General features: G+C 33.1%; 2 protein-coding genes across 2 annotated transcripts; both read left to right on the top strand.

Moving 5' to 3' along the window:
• Nucleotides 1-584: 584 nt before the first annotated feature.
• On the top strand, nucleotides 585-9926 carry LOC122587328 (translation initiation factor eIF-2B subunit delta-like). The gene is made up of 7 exons (XM_043759462.1): nucleotides 585-1132; nucleotides 3668-3802; nucleotides 6631-6983; nucleotides 7807-8551; nucleotides 8629-8725; nucleotides 8800-8854; nucleotides 9409-9926. The coding sequence occupies exons 1-7, from the start codon at nucleotides 694-696 to the stop codon at nucleotides 9469-9471; spliced, it is 1887 nt and encodes a 628-aa protein (XP_043615397.1). The 5' UTR covers nucleotides 585-693; the 3' UTR covers nucleotides 9472-9926.
• A 4826-nt stretch (nucleotides 9927-14752) lies between these two features.
• Nucleotides 14753-18401, top strand: LOC122589899 (diacylglycerol lipase-alpha-like). Its single transcript, XM_043762228.1, has 5 exons — nucleotides 14753-15602; nucleotides 16258-16316; nucleotides 16437-16565; nucleotides 17331-17466; nucleotides 17877-18401. Exons 1-5 carry the CDS (start codon nucleotides 14907-14909, stop codon nucleotides 18216-18218), a joined length of 1362 nt encoding a protein of 453 aa, XP_043618163.1. The 5' UTR covers nucleotides 14753-14906; the 3' UTR covers nucleotides 18219-18401.
• The last annotated feature ends 419 nt before the right edge of the window (nucleotides 18402-18820 follow it).

Below are 18820 nucleotides of genomic sequence, written 5' to 3'. Positions count from 1 at the left end.
ATAGGGGTGATAAGTCAGGTCATAGAGTATGATAGTCAAATGCCTTAGCCGTACGGGCTCCGCCCTCGAATTTAAAAATTCATCGAAAGTATATCAAATGACATTTCTAATGAAAGAGCATGAAATTTTAAGAACACTCATACAATTTTTATTTATTTATCGATATACAGTTTTTGAAATAAAAGTTTTTTTAATGAAGTAGAGGAATAAAATGATTTATGGATTAAAGAGAAAAAAATGGAGTGGTTGATATTTGAGGAGAAAGAAAAAAAAATTGAGTAGTTGATATTTAAGGTTATTATAGATATAATAGGTAGAGATATTTAAATTAGCGAATAAAAATAGATGTATTTTATACAGTTTAAATCATTTTTTTTTTTAAAAATAGGGCAAAAGATAGGATTAGATTATAGATATATATGATTTTATATATGGTTTAAAGAGGGAAAATAGAAATTACTAGTAATTTTTTTTTTTTTAACAAAATCAATAAGATTTGTTACCTTATGAAAATCTAAAATTCAGATGTGGCGTGGATATGATATATGCATCGATCAGTTTATAGGGATGTATATTGTGATTCTCTCACACCGTCACCGTCACCGTCACCGTCACAGTAACAGTCCCAGATACCCCCAGACTAGAGAGACGAGAGTAGTATTGTGCAGTAGTCAGTAGTAATAAACCCTAAGAATGGATTCCCGGCGTGCGCCACGGACAATAATCGACCCAAAAGTAAGACAGGTGGGTTTCTTCGCCCCACTACCTGAGCGTTCACAATCAACACCACCCCCATTCCAACAACTATCATCTTCTTTATCTCCACCTTCCTCTTCATCTGTTAACTCCTTATCTCCGGTCATGATTCCACCCCCACTTCCACCTTCAACAACACTTCATTCCGTTGGTAGTTATAATCCCTCTGTCGGTGATTTCTTCCCCGATACTAATAGTAATACTACTTATAATAATAATAATAGTAATAATAATGTGAGTGGAAGGCCAAGGACTCGTGGTTTGGGGAAGTTTGCATCATCTTTACCTGCCGGTGCTGCCTTTGACTTACTCAAAGTCAAACCCAAAAGCTTGACCACAGTTTCCGTTGTTACTGCTGCTCATAATCATCTCAATGGTATGTATTATAGCAACACATCTTTCTTTCTTTTATTTATTTATTTAATTCCCATTCCTTATTGCCTTTTAGAAGCTACATTCCTTCCGTGGATATATTGTTCATTAAGTACTAGCTTGAATTGTTAATGTATGCATTTGATAGTACTTTTGTTGATGTGTCATCCATATAACATATCACTTGACATCCATACAAGTTGCTAGGTAAGCAACAGTAGAACAGGATACGTATGATACGAATATCTTCTATAGAAGTTGAAGACAGTACACACAATACAAGTTTGATACTTACAATTGACTCTGCTCTAATGTCAGTCAAATACATTTCCAAACACATATCTTGACATTTGTATCTAACTTTGAACCTTTATGTGTGTACATGATCTTGCTTTATTTAAAAATTTGATATATATATAAATGATATATATATGCCTCATGTCTATAAATCAATCTGGTCATCTTCTCTTATGTTTAGAGTGGATTTGGGATAAAAGCGTTTGGCTCTGATTTCCACGACCTAACCAGTGTCTTCATGGTTGTTTTTTGTGTTTACCCAATGAGGTTTCGAACTTACTCGAGACCTTCCACCACCTTACCATTAAGGGTCTTAGATCATTTTTATTCGTAGTTGTTTCGTGTAGCTATCTGATGCACCTTTTTGACTACTGATGCTTGTTAACAAAAGTAAATTGGCAATGTAAATTTGTTGTAATGAATGCTTTTATGGTAGTTATCTTTAAGTCTATTATGTCCGTACATAAGATGTGCTGGAACTTTGGCACACATATTTTAAAGTGTGCCAAAAGTTCTACATATGCAACATTTTACAGTGGACCCTACTAGGTAAAAGACTAAGGGAGAACAACAACAAAGGAGTGCTATTTAGTTTAAACTTATTCCATGAACCTCAAGTGACTTCTTATGGTGCATAATAATTCTATCAAATAACTTGATGGAAACTATCTCTGTATTTTCTGAGCAAATGCAAATTCGCTAACCATTGATAGCTATTCTAGCTGTAACTTCACCCTTATTCTCAATAAGGTTAAAGACATCAAAAAGTACCGTGATTTTTGAAAATGTACTTGGATATCCTTTGTGTTTAATTACGTCATTGTACTCTGTCTTAGTTTTAAAATAGCTACCGAAGTTTCAAAGTCATATAGGTTTGTATCATCATACTCTGATGGGTTTTAAGTTAGCAACTGAGTTGTATAAAAAATCTTGTAAGTTTTATACACAAATATCATGGGTTTTTGAAAAGCAGGAGTATAATGAGCCAGATGAACAGAAAACAGTACATGACAAAAATGAACATTTTAGAAAGTACATTTCACATTGGTGACCTTAACTCTTCTCATTAATTGATGATTTTCAATATGCCCAGTCTGTTTCATGGATTGGTTACTTTATTTTTGTTGGGTTTCTAGGTTGCCTAATATGATTAGTCAATATCTCTTCTTTGTTATGAAAGTCAATGGTCTAGTATATGTGTAGTAGGGTAACTTTGTGTTTTCCTAAAGCATGTATTTAGACGTTTGTTGTGGTTATTTTGGATTGGTTAAGGCTTTCTTCAGGAATTATCTTTGCCTTCGGTTTTATTGTTTGACTTTGCTTAGAAGTTGTTGTTGACGTTGGTTTACTAGCTTTGACCTGTTATTTTGTCACTCAACTTTAATGATTGACCAGCATTTTGCTAAGATTCCTGTCAAAAATTCCCAAAACCTTGTTGCCTTTTGCTAAGATTCCTGTCATCCCTAGATCATTGAGTTTGCCATGGAACCGCATCCCCAAAGCCGTGCAGTTAGTGTCCCAAAAGTTCGACAGGTTGGGTTTTCATCTTCATCCCCGTTATCTAAATTCCCATCTGAAAATTTCCGCTCGCCTGTGATGACCATTCCTAAATGCCATGTGCAATCTGTGCTATGTTCTTCGTTTTGGATTTCTCTAATGAGGTCTTGACTATGCATCAATTACATGGAGTTAATACTGGAAATGTTGTACCATTTCTGCCTACTGGTGAATGTGACTTTCTGTTTATGAAGCCGAATGTCTCATCTATCCGTAGTTTGCCTACGGAAATAATGATTAACGGTGTAACTGGTACAAGGATCTGTGTACGTCTCTTTATTTGATAATTTACAAGGTAATACAATGATTGTTAAAACCATTACCATAGGGATGGGCAATGTGAATGGAATACATAATTAATATAGGTCTATCATAGAGTTTGATTATTAAATCTTTATATTTTCCTATTTCCGATATTTAGTTAGTCCCACTAAATTGTAAATTGTACATGTGACTATGTTAGAAGTGTGATATATATGAATAACTTTTTGTGTATAAGGCCCGATGACCTTAATTTTTTGTGCTCAATTGTTGTTTAAAATGTAGTGTTTGATCTTCTACAACATATCATTTTATATCTGCTTTAAAAGTGAAGGGCTGATGGTCTATCAGTTAAAGTACTTGTCATTTCCACAATCAGTTACGTAATTAATTATGACTAACATGTGGTTACCTACATTCTCAGATAAGGTTGGAGAACAATCTAACGAATCTCAAGATGGACGTGGTGCAAACTCAAAGCCGTTGAAAGAAAAGACGTCAAAGGCCGAACGACGTGCTCTTCAGGAAGCTCAACGAGCTGCAAAGGCTGCTGCCAAAGGCGAGTCCTTAAGCTAAATATTATGAAGTTCTTCTATAATGTTTGTCTACTTTCTCTTTTGTATAATTAAAGTAGTTTTGTTTTGAAGGAATAAGAAAAGAAAGGGTAAGAAAACTTTTGTTATTATATTGAGTTTTTTTATTAAAAGAAAAGAAAGGAAAAGTGGGGGCTTTTTGACTCAAAAATTTTTCAGCCATTTTTGGCATGATTTGGAAGGAAAAGTCCCAAATTTACTAATGTGCCCCTCAAAGTTATATATGAGTTTTAATGACTATAAGGTTATATATGTAAAGTTATATCTATTTATTCTTTCTTTTCCTTCCCTTTTAACTCAAGAAGACATTTACCTCTCCACTTTCTTTTCCTTTCTTTGATTTTTCTTTAAACTCAAGAATGCATTTGCACATGTGTATAATTTTTCTTTTCTTACTCTATCTTTTCTTATCTTAAAAACTCGAGAATGCAAACGTGTCTCTTGTTGAACTCATTCCAGCTATGTGCCAATTTGTATCTGTCAAGTCACGTTAGACCTAATAATATTCAACTTATCACCCTGACTTGCGAGTTATTGACAAAAGGAGTCAAGTGAACTCGTAGATTATTCAAGTTTTAGAAATATACACTTTTGTGATAGAAAGGAAACCTGCAACCTCCGAGCACCAAAATCTGTATCTTAAAGACAATTTCTTACAATTATAATAAGAGTCTTTGGCTATGTGCAGGAGAGTTGCTTCAAGAAATAATATAAAATTAAGCGTTTCTCAATTAGTTTGAAAGAGAATCTCTATAAACTCTGACAAATTCGTTAGTTTTATTCTAATACGTTCTATTATGAGTAGACTTCATTTTCTAAGGTGCTTTGTCCAAATGAAACTATGTCTTGGGGATAAAACTAATTTGCTAATTTTATTCTAGAGTGATATATTAATTTGCGTATTGGTTTTTCAAATTTAGAGAGAAAAGAAGATTAGAGAAAGTGTATGCTAGGAGAGAAAAGAAGGAAAACAAAGTTTAACAATATTTAATTATTGTGTTCTCGAGTTGGAAAGAGAAGGAAATAGTATTATTTTTTAGTGAACTCGTGCGTTCTCGAGTTGGAGTTGAATGGAATATGGCAATCGCCTTACTATTTCATACCTACCCTCTAATGTAGGCTCGTTTTTGGTAAAGGGGTTGTTGTCTTAAAATGTTTATAAAGCCCTTCCCAAAATGTTAAAAAGCCTTTGTATTGCTATCTAAATTTTTCCACGATTGGAATGCAAGTTTTTCAACAAAACTTAGCCATAATATACCTTCCAGTTTGATACATTAGTTTAAAACAAAACCTTGCCATCTGCTCTATCTGCTTCTTTCCAAATCTTTTACATTCAGAAGTCTGGTTGTGTTGTTGATCATTTGGTAGAGAATATATACAATGTTATTTTAGCAGATGATTTATAGGCATGTTCAGACTGTTTTGGCCTCTTGCTAATTGGTATATAAGTGTGATCAGGTGAAAGAAACTTTTGATGTGTACTCATTTAGTTCCAAAAAAATAACTTATATTTTTTTCCCAGGGTGTCTTTAAGTTACTTGTTCTTTTATGTGGCATCTTAAATCTAAAAACTTGCTTACCTTTTGTCATTTGTAGAAGAAAATTGATGACATTGATATGGGTCTGCAGTTTTAAATTATTATTTTAGTTTTGGAGGTGCTCAAAGTCTCAAACTAACTAATAAAGGGGTTTTATGATAGTTTTACGGAAAAAACCTACAAACTTCCAATGTTAAAACCCGTAGAGTGGGTGAGACTCCAAGAACTAGAGAAGAAGAAAAAGACTAAATTTTTATAATTTTCATTCATAATCTTCAAATGAGTTACATGCATGATACACCTATGTAGAAATACAATAAACTACTCTCTACTACTAGTAACCAGTACTTATGCCACTAACAGCTACACAATTGACTATTTCAAATAAAAACGTGGTAGTAGAAAAACTATGTACATGCACTTAATAGTAATAGGTAGTAATTATTAAATATTGAAATAAAACTGTAGAGTAACTTGAGCCATGTTTGTATCGTATCATTTGAACTCCCAACCTCTGTGTTTCTAAATACAAGTGATACCACTGGACTACAGAGCCCATTTGTTATATAATGAATGACACATATGTCTTCAACTATGTTTTTATGGGACTTTGAAGATATTGTAATCTTATTAACATTAGTATATTTTTTTCTTGTACATGTTTAGTCCAGGATCAGCTAAGTTTCCTTTGGTTTTATCATTTGAGAATTGAGATACACTTGTCTTAAATTGAACATGATTTCCTCAAGTATTTCAGCACTGGGTCTTTTATGTCTTATACTGTTGCAGCACAGGGTGTACCTATACTTGATGGGCGGGTTGGGCAATGGGTTGAAACCCATTGTTTTTAATATTGGTTAAACTGGGCTTGCCAAGGCTGACATATTAACATTTTGTTGTCTATTTCCTGGTATATAATAAGTATGTTACTATGAAAAAAAGTTCATTATTACAATAGTAGTTTAGATACTTGATAAATGATAAAATCAGTAGGCAGCTGTAGATAAACAGACTTTGGGAAAAACCAGTTTTGAGTATTTGGCTTAAATGATATGGTACGCGGATTGTTTAGAGTTAAAATAGCCAGAGTTGGAGAATCATATAATAAATTGCGATAAAAAAAGTAATTGTCGAAATAAATATAAAAGTGCCCAACAATTGATCTCCTTAAGCATCTCATCAAGTCTAAATAATCATCGTTAAACACTTTAATGTCACAGCAAACAATTATTAATTATTTTTCTAAATTTATCCAGCCGAAGGAAATGCTGGTTCAGAGGTAGCAACTTCAGCAACCATTAAAACTGGAAAAGTCTCCAAGTATCCTGTTCAAAAGAAAGATACTGTCTCCATTGCAGCTTCTGAGAAAAGGGGAGGTGATCGCTCTGCGGATAAAGATAGAAAGAAAGACGTCCCTCATCCACGAATGCAGTTTGATGATACAAATCGTGTTGAGAAAGCTAAAAAGCGTGCGGTTGTTAAACAAACTGAAGTCAGGAACAGAGTCGAGCTCTTTCGGCATTTACCTCAATATGAACATGGGACAAAGCTTCCTGATCTTGAAAAGAAGTTCTTCCGTCTCAATTCAGTTCACCCTGCGGTTTACAAGGTAGTGAACTTCTGTGTGTTTTCATACTCACAGCTCAAATATCCCCATTTAAACTAGTTGATTTTGTTTCTTGAATAAAATTATTATAAATTGGCTCCATAAGTCTATATTATATTGTCGGCATTTGTGTACCAAATACGGCAACAAGCAAGTTAAATGGCGTTGGGCGAGCTGGTTAATGAGTCAAAACGGATTTGTCTTAAAAAGTGTGTGCCAATTTTCAACGCAGTTAATATGATTATTGAATCTGTGTTATTACAATAATAATATAGAAACTGTATGCATATTGGGCAATTTATGACCTGTTTAACCCATTCTGTCTGTTTCCTTCATACTTAGCTTTTGTGATATCCATTAAGATGTTTTAGATAAAAGTATCTGTACTAGAGTTGAGTTCTTATCCTGTAAATTTGACCTCAAACAATATGAGGTCACTAGATTGAGTTCAGATGAAAAAAAAAAAAAAATGAGTTTGAGACCTAAGTAATCGAGTTTGAGTTTGAAATCTCGATTCAAAAATTTTGTGTGTTAACAGTTTTGGCTTTTATTTAACATAGATTTTATATATCCTTGTTAGCTTTATGGGCTCTTGAAACTAAGCTTGCTTGATATGAATATTTTTTAGCTATCTAACCTTTGGTCTTTCTCGAGTCGAGCTTGAGCTTGCATTGATTAAATTTGTCAAGGTAAATAACCAACTTCAAGCTTAAGTGCTTAACCTAACACTGCTGAGTCCATCTCAATCCATGCTATGACAGCTATGCTCCACCTTTTCCATTTAATTTATCTGTTTAGATCAATAACATTTATGATTGATTTTCAGGTTGGATTAAGGTATCTAGCTGGTGATATATCAGGCGGAAATGCTCGCTGTATTGCGATGCTTCAAGCATTTCAAGAGTCAATTATGGATTACTCAACACCACCAGAGAAGGTTCTTAACAGAGACTTAACATTGAAAATCAATAGCTATGTCTCATTTTTAATTGAATGCCGTCCCCTTTCAATCAGCATGGGAAATGCAATCAAGTTTGTGAAGACCCTAATAGCCAACCTACCATTAACTCTATCTGAATCGGAGGCAAAAGCAAATCTATCATCTGAAATTAATCATTTCATAAACGAAAAAATAATTCTAGCAGACAAAGTGATAGTACAACATGCTGTGACAAAAGTGAGGGACGGGGACGTTCTTCTTACTTACGGATCCTCTTCGGCAGTTGAGATGATATTATTACACGCCTATGAGCTTAAGAAACGGTTCCGAGTCGTTATAGTGGATTCCCGCCCTAAACTTGAAGGGCGGTTGTTACTAAGAAGGCTTGTGGGGAAGGGTATTAGCTGTACTTATGTCCATATAAACGCTGTTTCTTATATCATGCATGAGGTTACTCGTGTTTTTCTGGGTGCTTCATCCGTTTTGGCAAATGGTACGGTTTACTCAAGAGTGGGGACTGCGTGTGTTGCTATGGTGGCCAATGCTTGTGGCGTTCCTGTTATAGTATGTTGCGAAGCCTATAAATTTCATGAAAGAGTGCAGCTTGATTCAATTTGCTGTAATGAACTCGGTATGCTTCTTGGATTTGTTTGTGAGGTAAATGTTTTTGTTATTTTAGGTTTTCACATATTACAATTGATATTGCAGGGGATCCGGATGCCATTTCTATAGTTAATGGAAGGAAGGAGATAAATTTTTTGAAAGATATTGCAGATAATGAAAATCTGCAACTTCTCAATCTAACGTAAGTTTGATTTAATTTGAGTTTTTCTTCGGTTCGTCAACGTGATGTTAATACATTATGTTCTGATGAAACAGGTATGATGCAACGCCTTCAGATTATGTTTCAATGATAATAACAGATTATGGCGCGGTTAGTTTTTAAGTCATCTTTGAGAGTTGGCAAGTAGTTGTCCTGGCTGACAAAACCGGGAAACTGAACCAATGCTGGATGCTGAACAGACCATCTGTGGTTCAATTCTCGGTTCCGGACATCTCTATAAGCTTATATATTATAATTATGGTCCTCAATGAACGGGTTCATTAATTGACTTGGTGTTTTTCTAAACGTGAGAAAATGGGCAGGTCTGCATGATAATAGTTTAAATTTTAAAATGGGTTTTTGTACAGTTTGGGTCAACCTAACACATTTTATCTGGACCATATATTTAATCTATGATGATAATTAAGGTGTTAAACATGATTTTAAAAATAAATATAATACATCATAGTTTGGTTTTCTTAACAAATTTTTTTTAAGTAAGAGGTTTTATGCATTGAGATTACACCTTTTGGTGATTTTGGACCTGATAGATCTTTATCCTGATTTTTAATTGTTTAATTGTTTTGTGGGTAATGAGAGATAAAACATGACCCAGACATTCAATTTGGTTTATTTTGTTTTCTTTATCTTTTCTATGTTTTTAGATACCTCCAACAAGTGTTCCTGTGATTGTACGAGAATTCCGCAAAGAGCAGAAATGGATATAATGTGTGGTTTAAGTGGTTGGTATTCAAAAATGAGAGTTATCTTGGCATTTTTGCGGGAACGGATAGTTGTGTAGCTGCATGTTAAATTAGTAGTCATGTTGAGAGAGACGTGACTCAGTGAAGAGTGCGATATTCTGCCTCTCCGAGACTTTTTTGTATTTTGAGTCTCCTTTTTACCCTATGGACTCCTATTATGAATTTAGAAGTCATTTGAGTTGGGAGTTGTAATGCATTTTTGTTGTGGCTGGGGCTTTCGTCCCACAGGGGAATAGGGATGGATGGTTTAAAGTAGTGTAGGGCAATGTTTTCTGGTAGCCCAGCTGGTCAAAGATGTCTTTTAATCTTAGTACGGACCTTCGATGGTCATTATTTTGGACTTTTATTGTTGTAGACTTTTATCCCTTATTTTAAATCCCTTAATCCTGTAATGCAAAAAACTTAGGTTACTCTTTCAATATTACATACATCATACATGCTTGAATCAAACCAAAGTTTTGTTTTAAGACTAAGTTTAGAATAATGGTTATGGTGTGTACCTTGAAGCCAAAGGTTTGATCTTTCTCGGGTAAACTGCATCTTACCTTGTGCTATCTGTTCATATAGCAGTATTGATGTAGATAAAAATGAATTTTTCACCAATGCTTTGTGATTTTTTTAATCACATGAAGAATGTAGATAATTGATTTGAAAGAGCCGTATGCTTGATTTCCTATCATAATACAACTAGAATTGTTTTTAAAAAAGTTTGTTATTTAATCACATGATAATTTATTTGCAAAGGAAAATGCAGTCCTAAGAATATAGATAATTGATTTGCAAAGAAAAATGCTCTGCTAAGATATCATTTTCTCAAAATAAAATTAAAGGTTTTGCTAAACAAAGCTTTAAGGGTTTTTGTTAAGGTGCATTAATTAGTTATAATGTACCATAAAATTCAGGGGTGAACTTTTAATATGGAATGTACATTCTATTTATGGACGTTAAGTGAAGTCCTAAGGGCTTTATTTAGCATTTTCTTAATACTAGTAAAAGAATAGCTGTTATATATATATATATATAGTGAAAAGTTATTTTAAGAACCCTTTTTTTGCGAGAACCTTTGAGAACTTTTCAAATCAAGCCCAACTGATGATTATTTCTTTACATGAAAATTGTTTTTTGATTGTTTTCTGAATAACTTATGTGTAATTTTGAAGTTTATAATTGTGTAGAGGCATGAATTATCATCCGTTATACAATTATGTGGAGATTTGGATTCTTGATCACATGTGCACGAATATTGCTATGATTACATGTGATCGACTTGCATACTTGTGATCATAGCAATATTCGTGCACATGTGATCAAGAATCCAAATCTTCACATAATTGTATAACGGATGATAATCCATGCCTCAACACAATTATAAACTTCAAAATTACACATAAGTTATTCAGAAAACAATCAAAAAACAATTTTCATATAAAGAACAATCATCGGTTGGGCTTGATTTGAAAAGTTCTCAAAGGTTCTCGCAAAAAAAAAAAGGTTCTGAAAATAATTTTACCCTATATATATATATAAAGTTTCCTTATTTTGAGAATCATTTTTTTGTAAGAACCATTAGAACTCTTAAATTATATATTTGTTCACATTTTTTTTTCATTCACATGTGACATGATATAAAAATGTATGTTGTAGAATAAACTTTTTGAAAAAGCCTTCAAAGTAGCCTTTTATGAACCTGTGAATGAATTTGTTGACATTTTTTGTTCACATGTGACAAACGACTATATATAAGGTTTTGAAAAAAAATTTCTTCTGCAATATATATTTTTATAAAGTTTCACATGTGAATGAACATAAAAACATGTTATCCAATATAAAATTTAGGAGTTCTCACGGTTCTTACAAAAAAATGGGTTCTCAAAGTAAGGGTCCCATATATATATATATGGAAAAGTTAAATTATGGACTCTTTATTTTAGGGACTGTTAGGGACTCCTTCTACCTCCTTCTCCGGCCACCACCACCATCATCTCTGACCACCACCACCACCACCATGATCATCTCCGACTACCACCATGATCCTCCCGCAACGGCGACCATCTCCGGCGATACTAACACATGTGTAAGTAACTTACACATGTTTTAAGTACAATTTTTTTTAGGTAGATCACCCATCACCGGTCACCCTCTATGACCTATCACACTATGACCTATCACCCTCAATGACCTATCACCCCCACCAGCTTTGGTTTATAAATATCTTTAAGGGCGAAGCCCGCTCCGAATCATAATTTTTATTCAACTTACATATGTGTAAGTTGTGCTTACACATGTGTAAGTCTCGCCGGAGATGAATATAGTCGGAGATGTCGCTGGAGATGATCAGTGGTGATTAGATCTGATGAAAATGAACGGTCTAGATCGAGTCCCTAACAGTTCCTAAAATAAGGAGTCCTTCATCTAACCCGCCCCTATATATATATATAACTATCATATAAAAAAATTCTGTTTTTTTCTTTTTGAAAATGTCTAGAAAAGAGAGACGTTGACCAAATTGTCGTTAATGAACTTCGCTTTTAAAAGTACGTGTAAGATATTACTCAATTTGATTTTAATGAACTAATTTATACCCGAATTCTTTATCTTACTAATTTACACTCTAAACTTTTATCTTATTAATTTACATGTTAAACTCCTATCTTACTAATTTATACCTTTATCATTAAAAATCTCTCTACTACCATCTTGACATCAATTATAATTACATCAACCTTCGTTAATGAACCTCGCTTTTAAAAGTACCTGTAAGAAATTACTCAATTTGATTTTAATGAACTAATTTATACCTGAAATCTTTATCTTACTAATTTACACTCTAAACTTTTATTTGATTAATTTACATGCTAAACTCTTATCTTACTAATTTATACCTTTATCATTAAAAATCTCTCTACTACCATCTTGACATTAACTATAATTACATCAACCTACACCACTCGACGCTGTCACTACTACCAATAGTTCTACCATCGCCTACCGCTGTTGTCCCCACCGTCACCATCGTTACCTTATGCGCGGTACCGAGTTAGTGTATTAAAGACCATGTGATTACCGTATTTGAATCTATTTATATATTTGCAGCTTTTTTATGTTTATCTTAAATATTCTTTTCAATTTATATATATATATATATATATATAAAGATAATTTTAGGATTATGTGTCATTTTTTTTTTCAAGTAAGATTTCAATCGATATAGCAATTTGTTGTTAATATTCTCATTTTCTTCAAAATTATCCCTAAAATTAGCTTAGCATAAAGTCATAATTTGAAATATTACTTATAGTTTAGCATTCATTTTGGAAGTAATTCGAAAAGTTTCTTACTTAACCTTTTCTTTTTAATTAACGAGAGTAAGTATCCCAGTGTTGCGGCGTTGAGATTGTGGGAATGATAGGTCATAAAGTGTGATAGCCAAATGCCTTAACCGTATGGGTTCCGCCCTCGGAACTAAAAATTCATCGAAAGTATATCGAATGACATTTCTAATGAAAGAGCATGAAATTTTAAGAACACCCATATAGTTTATATAATTTATCGATGTATGGTTTTTAAGATAAAAGATTTTGAATGAATTGCAGGAATAAATGATTTATGGAGAAGAAAAAAAAATGATTGGTTGATATTTGAGGAAAGAGAAAGGGTAATATAGTAGGAAATATTGAAACTTAAAGTTTAGACAGAAACATCTATATAATTATTAAAACAGTAGGAATCCAAGCCTTCTAAAGAATTCTTCAAACTCAAAGTTATTCTAAAAAATTGCCACATAAGATTTATGTTATGTGGCGTCTCCATAAATTTTTCACAATATTTATATGTGAAAAAGAAGAAACTATATTTATTTCATTATTTAGATTCAATTTTATAAGGCAAGTATAACTCTTTCATTATATTAAAAAAAGATTTGCCATGCACATTATTGTTTCCCATCGATCAACTAACACAAAGTTTATTTTGTATACTAATGCATAAAACAATAAATTTTGTCATCATTTTCATTAATAAAATGTTTACCAAAGTTTCTAACGAAAATTTCATACAGGACCATTTAATGTTTTGATGTTTATGTGAGCTCTTTTGATAATATTAATATTTTAATATCATATATAAAACTCTTTTGTTACGTGATTCATAATTTATTTATTTTCCTCTAAGTGAATTTTAAGTAAATTCGGGTTGCACAACTACAAGAAAAGAAGGTTTATTATTTCAAATTCTTATGGATTTAGTATTTTAGTTTAAAGGTTTTTATGGGGGTGGTTGTTTATTTGATAAGTTGTAAGATGACCCCTCATATCATATTTAGCTTCATAAATATTGAAGAACGTAAATGTTATGTATTATTTGGTGTAAATGGGTTTTTCGTTGATACGCAATTGTGTTTTTGCTACAAAAATGTTTATAGATATTTTTGTTTCAGTAGAAAGTCATTCTTAAATATATGTAGCTTTATTTATTTGTTTCTATTAAATTATGTATATTTTGCATCATCTAATTTTCTTTTTTCCGTATTTATCTAAATTATATTTATGTGTAAACATTATTTCTCATCTTCGTATGTATCTCCAAAACATTTTGATAATTTGATATATTTATTATATTCATATTTAACATTGTTTTGTTTTTATTAATGTGTTTGCAAAATAGATAATAATCGCATTGAACTAATTAAACAAAATATTAGTTATTGTGTGTGTCTACGTCAAAGGGTTTAAATTAACACTAATCTTAAAATAAATTATAATATTTCGCGCATCGCGCGGTGTAAAAGACCTAGTTATAGTATATAATTGTATCATGTAGTTTAATGCGAATGGAGTGAATATTTTGAATTTCTTTCTTAAATTTTCTTTCTTTATTGCAACTAAATAAAAGAATATTTTCATTCTTCATTGCAACTAAATAATAAAAGAAGTTCTTTTGTTTTTTCTTTTACTTTTTCATACCAAAATCAATACATAATAAAAGAAGTTTTATAATCTCTCGGCCCTTCACTGGACATGTTCAAAGATCGAACTTATAGGATATGTGCATTAAGACATATATTTGTAATCCTATGTGTTAGATATGTCATTATGGTTTACCCAATAAAATTATAAAAGGTGGCGTTTGTTTGTGACCTTAATTTAATAAATTAAGTTAGTTAGTTACACACTGCGCTTTTGGTAGACGAAGACATCATCTAGAGGAACAATTGATGAATCATGTGTTGTCAGCGCCGTCTCTAGAATACTCCTCGTCAACGACCCTTTATTCCTCATTTCTTTCTTAATTCTTTCCCTCCCCATTTTCATCTGATTTTTCTCCCTTTCTTGTTTACTTGGCCATTACATATCCCAATAATTAATTCTAACTTAATTTGTAAAATCATAAAAAACCGTTACATGTCTGCGTGTTGTGTGGGTTGTTTTGTTGGTTTAGGCTGCCTTCGTTGGGGATGGAAACGATGTACTCATATCGGTGCAGACGACAGCGCCACGTGGCCCCCTGCCACTGTCGATGAATTCGAACCTGTTCCTCATCTCTGTCGAATAACCTTGGCTGTGTACGAGGAAGATCTCAACCACCCTCAATTCCCCCCACTTGGTGGCTACCGTTTAAACCCTGATTTCGTATTCAAACGTGTCACTTACCAACAAACACAAGGACACGCCCCGCCGTATCTCATTTACCTTGATCACACACGTCGTGAAATCGTAATGGCTATCCGAGGACTGAATTTGAAGAAAGAAAGTGATTACAAAATGTTGTTGGATAATAGATTAGGGAAACATATGTTTGACGGTGGCTATGTGCATCATGGGTTATTGAAGTCTGCGGTTTGGTTGTTGAATCAAGAGTCTGACAATTTACGACGTTTGTGGGTGGAAAATGGAAGGTGTTATAAGATGGTGTTTGTTGGTCATTCGTTAGGGGCCGGTGTTGCTTCTCTGTTGACGGTTTTGGTTGTGAACCATAGGGATATGTTTGATGGTATACCACGAGAGATGGTCAAGTGTTATGCAATTGCGCCTACTAGGTGTCTATCCTTAAATCTTGCTGTTAAGTATGCGGATGTCATTTACTCCATCGTGTTGCAGGTATATATGCTTATCAGCATATTTGAAATATTAAATCAATAATCCTGATATTAGATGATCAGTATTGGTAACATGTTACTTTGGATACGTTTTAAGTTGTAACTGTAATTGTGTAAATGATCTTGGGTAATTGACAACTTAGATATACAATTGTGTACAAATAAGAGCGTATAAGGTGGTGTTTTTTTTTTTTTTTTTTTTTTTTTTTTTTTTTTGTTATGTTATGTTTGATGATTTTTTCGAAGGTGGTTTCCCCTCTTAGGTTTATCGGGGGATGGCACGTGCACGCCATTTCTTTGTCATGGTTCCTACCATTTTCCTGGCCATCCTCACTTTCGAAGGTGGTTTCCCCTCTTAGGAAACAAGACTTCTTGCCACTAGACCACTTGTTGATGGTTGCATATTGTAATGCTTGATGAATCGTTTTTATTATGTTAAGTTTCTAATCGATTTCCAACCTGCGGTAGCCATTCATAATTAGACTGTTGTAAATATACATAATTATTTCTATCTTTCACTAAGTGATTAAGTAATTATGATTCTACATATAATTACCTTGAAAACATGCATCCAAACACCCCTAATTACTAAAATTGTTACATTTAGTAAGTTATCTTTTGATTAATGAATGTGTTTCTACCATAATCCTTTACAGGATGATTTCTTGCCTAGGACGCCTACTCCACTCGAAGATATATTTGAATCCATTTTCTGGTTGGTTCTCTAACTCACAGTGAAAAACAATAAATATTTGTATTATTTATTTTATGGCTCCATCTTGTGGGGTAAAGTGTTATGAACCTTTCTCAAACCAGGAATTGATGCTTTGGACAGCTTGCCCTGTTTGCTACTTATGGTTTGTTTGAGAGACACATTTGTACCCGAAGATAAGATGCTCAGAGATCCTAGAAGACTGTATGCACCAGGCCGGCTATATCACATTGTAGAGAGGAAGTTTTGCAGGTAAAGTTGTACTTCCTAAATGTTGTCTTTATTTTCAGGATAGCAAAGACTAATTAATGCCCCCATAATTCACAATTATATATGCGTCTCAATTAAGACTTGAACGCAGAACATTTTGGTTCATGGGTTACCTGGAATTCTGATCAAAACGGATAGATTGGATCGGGTTTTACCCTTTCTGCACCTTTTTTTGTATCCTAACTAAATATTATTACAAAAGGTGTAATATTACAATTTTAATTTAATGTAGATTAGTAACATTAGTTACTCGTGTGATTTGGAGGTTGAATGTCGAGAATAACACTAAGTACTTTATTTGACCCTTCTCCTGTTAGCAAAAGATAATTTATTCTGGCTGGTTAGATAACCCAATTTAATCCATTGCAAATACATAGGTTAAAATTATCACAACAAATTTATCCTTTTTGTCACATAATCGCATTAGCTATAAAATAAACCGAAATTGACCCGTTTTCACATAGATAAGTTGAAACTGCCCCCACTATTGTTGTTTTGTTTCTTAACTTGATTGGTAACCATTTCTATTATCTTGAAATCACTTGAGTTGTGTTTGTGTGTGTGTGTGTGTGTGTGAGAGAGAGAGAGAGAGAGAGAGAGATCTGACACCAATTTTCCAACATTTCATTATGTATATGTAGAATTCCTTTTCAACCATAATCTGATTGAGGTCCTTGTCCAGTATATTGATAAATGAAAATTATGTAATCTTTGCTCTGGCACTAAGCTCATGAACAAATGTAACAGATGTGGAAGATACCCTCCTGAAGTCAGGACAGCAATTCCTGTTGACGGTAGATTTGAACATATTGTGTTGTCCTGCAATGCTACATCTGATCATGCAATTGTATGGATTGAAAGAGAAGCAGAAAAGGCTTTGCTTGTAAGTGAAAATTAATTGTTCACCTGAATATGTTGTTAAATTTTGGTCTGGCACATTTCTACCTCTTGTGAAATACGATCACCGAAGCTAAATGGTTTAGCATGGTGGGAGACAAAGCGGGCCAGGCGGACTGGGTAGCGGGTCAAAATAGTTCTCTTGGGTTGACCCACTATATTTTTCCTTTTTTTCTTGTTCTTTTTATGCCTTTTTATACATAGTTAAGGATTTAAATTCAAAAGAGTGTTACTCCGGATAGTAGTCATACTTTTTAACTGTACTACTGAATAGGATTATGACATTAAAATAGGTTTGGGAGTTTTTTGACCCAGTTGACTGGTATTGCTTTGAAATTATGTAAATGTGTGAAATTCGTCACCTGTATTTTTATAAGTATTGTTGACTTGCTGCAGTTATTAAAGGAGAAAACTTCTGAACCAGTTACAGAACCACCTAAGGTACAAAGATTTGATAGGTTACAATCAATTAAAAATGAACACAAGGAGGCATTAGAAAGAGCAGTTAGCCTTAAGATACCTCATGCAGAAACAATGATGAGCCCAGAAGATGAGGAGAAGCAACCATTAACTAGCAAAACTGAAGAATGTTACAAGCAAGAGGAACCATCTTTAAAAGATTTGAATGTTGAGCCCGCAAAACATGAAAATAGAGATGTCGAGAATGCAATACCTAGTCAGGCTAACTGGAATGAGTTAGTTGATAGACTATTAAGAGCTCCAAAATATGGAGCTTAGAATTATCTTATTGTCTTGGGCTCCATCTATTGAGTTCTCATTGTAATTATGATGTATAGAATTCTCTCTCTATTTATTGTGTATAGCAGGCGCATTACTTTCTTTCTTGCACTTGTGCAGAATCAAGTGCAAACATTCATTATGTACGTATATTTCTTGTATATTTATGTTCACTAGATATCTCTCCTGTATATATTTGTGCTGATTGCTGAATATTTTCGATGATTTTTGCTAATGGATTCACTTACAACGTGTTAGTGATCAGTTGTGACTGTTTAAGAAGTGTATGTTGTCCTTCCAGTTTCTCAGATTATGATATTTAGAAAAATTAAATAGTTATTGACTAATAATAGTTTGGAAATCAAATTCAAAATGTTAGTTATTAAGAACAATCATATGTATTATATGTGTGTAGGCAAAACAAATTTATGAATAAGAAGAAATTCAAGAAATCTGACTTCAAGAAACACCCTCATATTTATTCTGTTTTGCCAACTAAATCATGACCTCACACTACCAATAACATAAACTTAGAAGTAGATTATTCTTCAGTTCATATTCTTAACCAAATCTGCTTGTGGAAAATCACGAAAAGTATGAAT

This window comes from Erigeron canadensis, chromosome 2, assembly GCF_010389155.1.
Source record: "Erigeron canadensis isolate Cc75 chromosome 2, C_canadensis_v1, whole genome shotgun sequence".
NCBI lineage: Eukaryota > Viridiplantae > Streptophyta > Magnoliopsida > Asterales > Asteraceae > Erigeron > Erigeron canadensis.
This window is presented reverse-complemented; position numbering and strand designations above follow the sequence as displayed.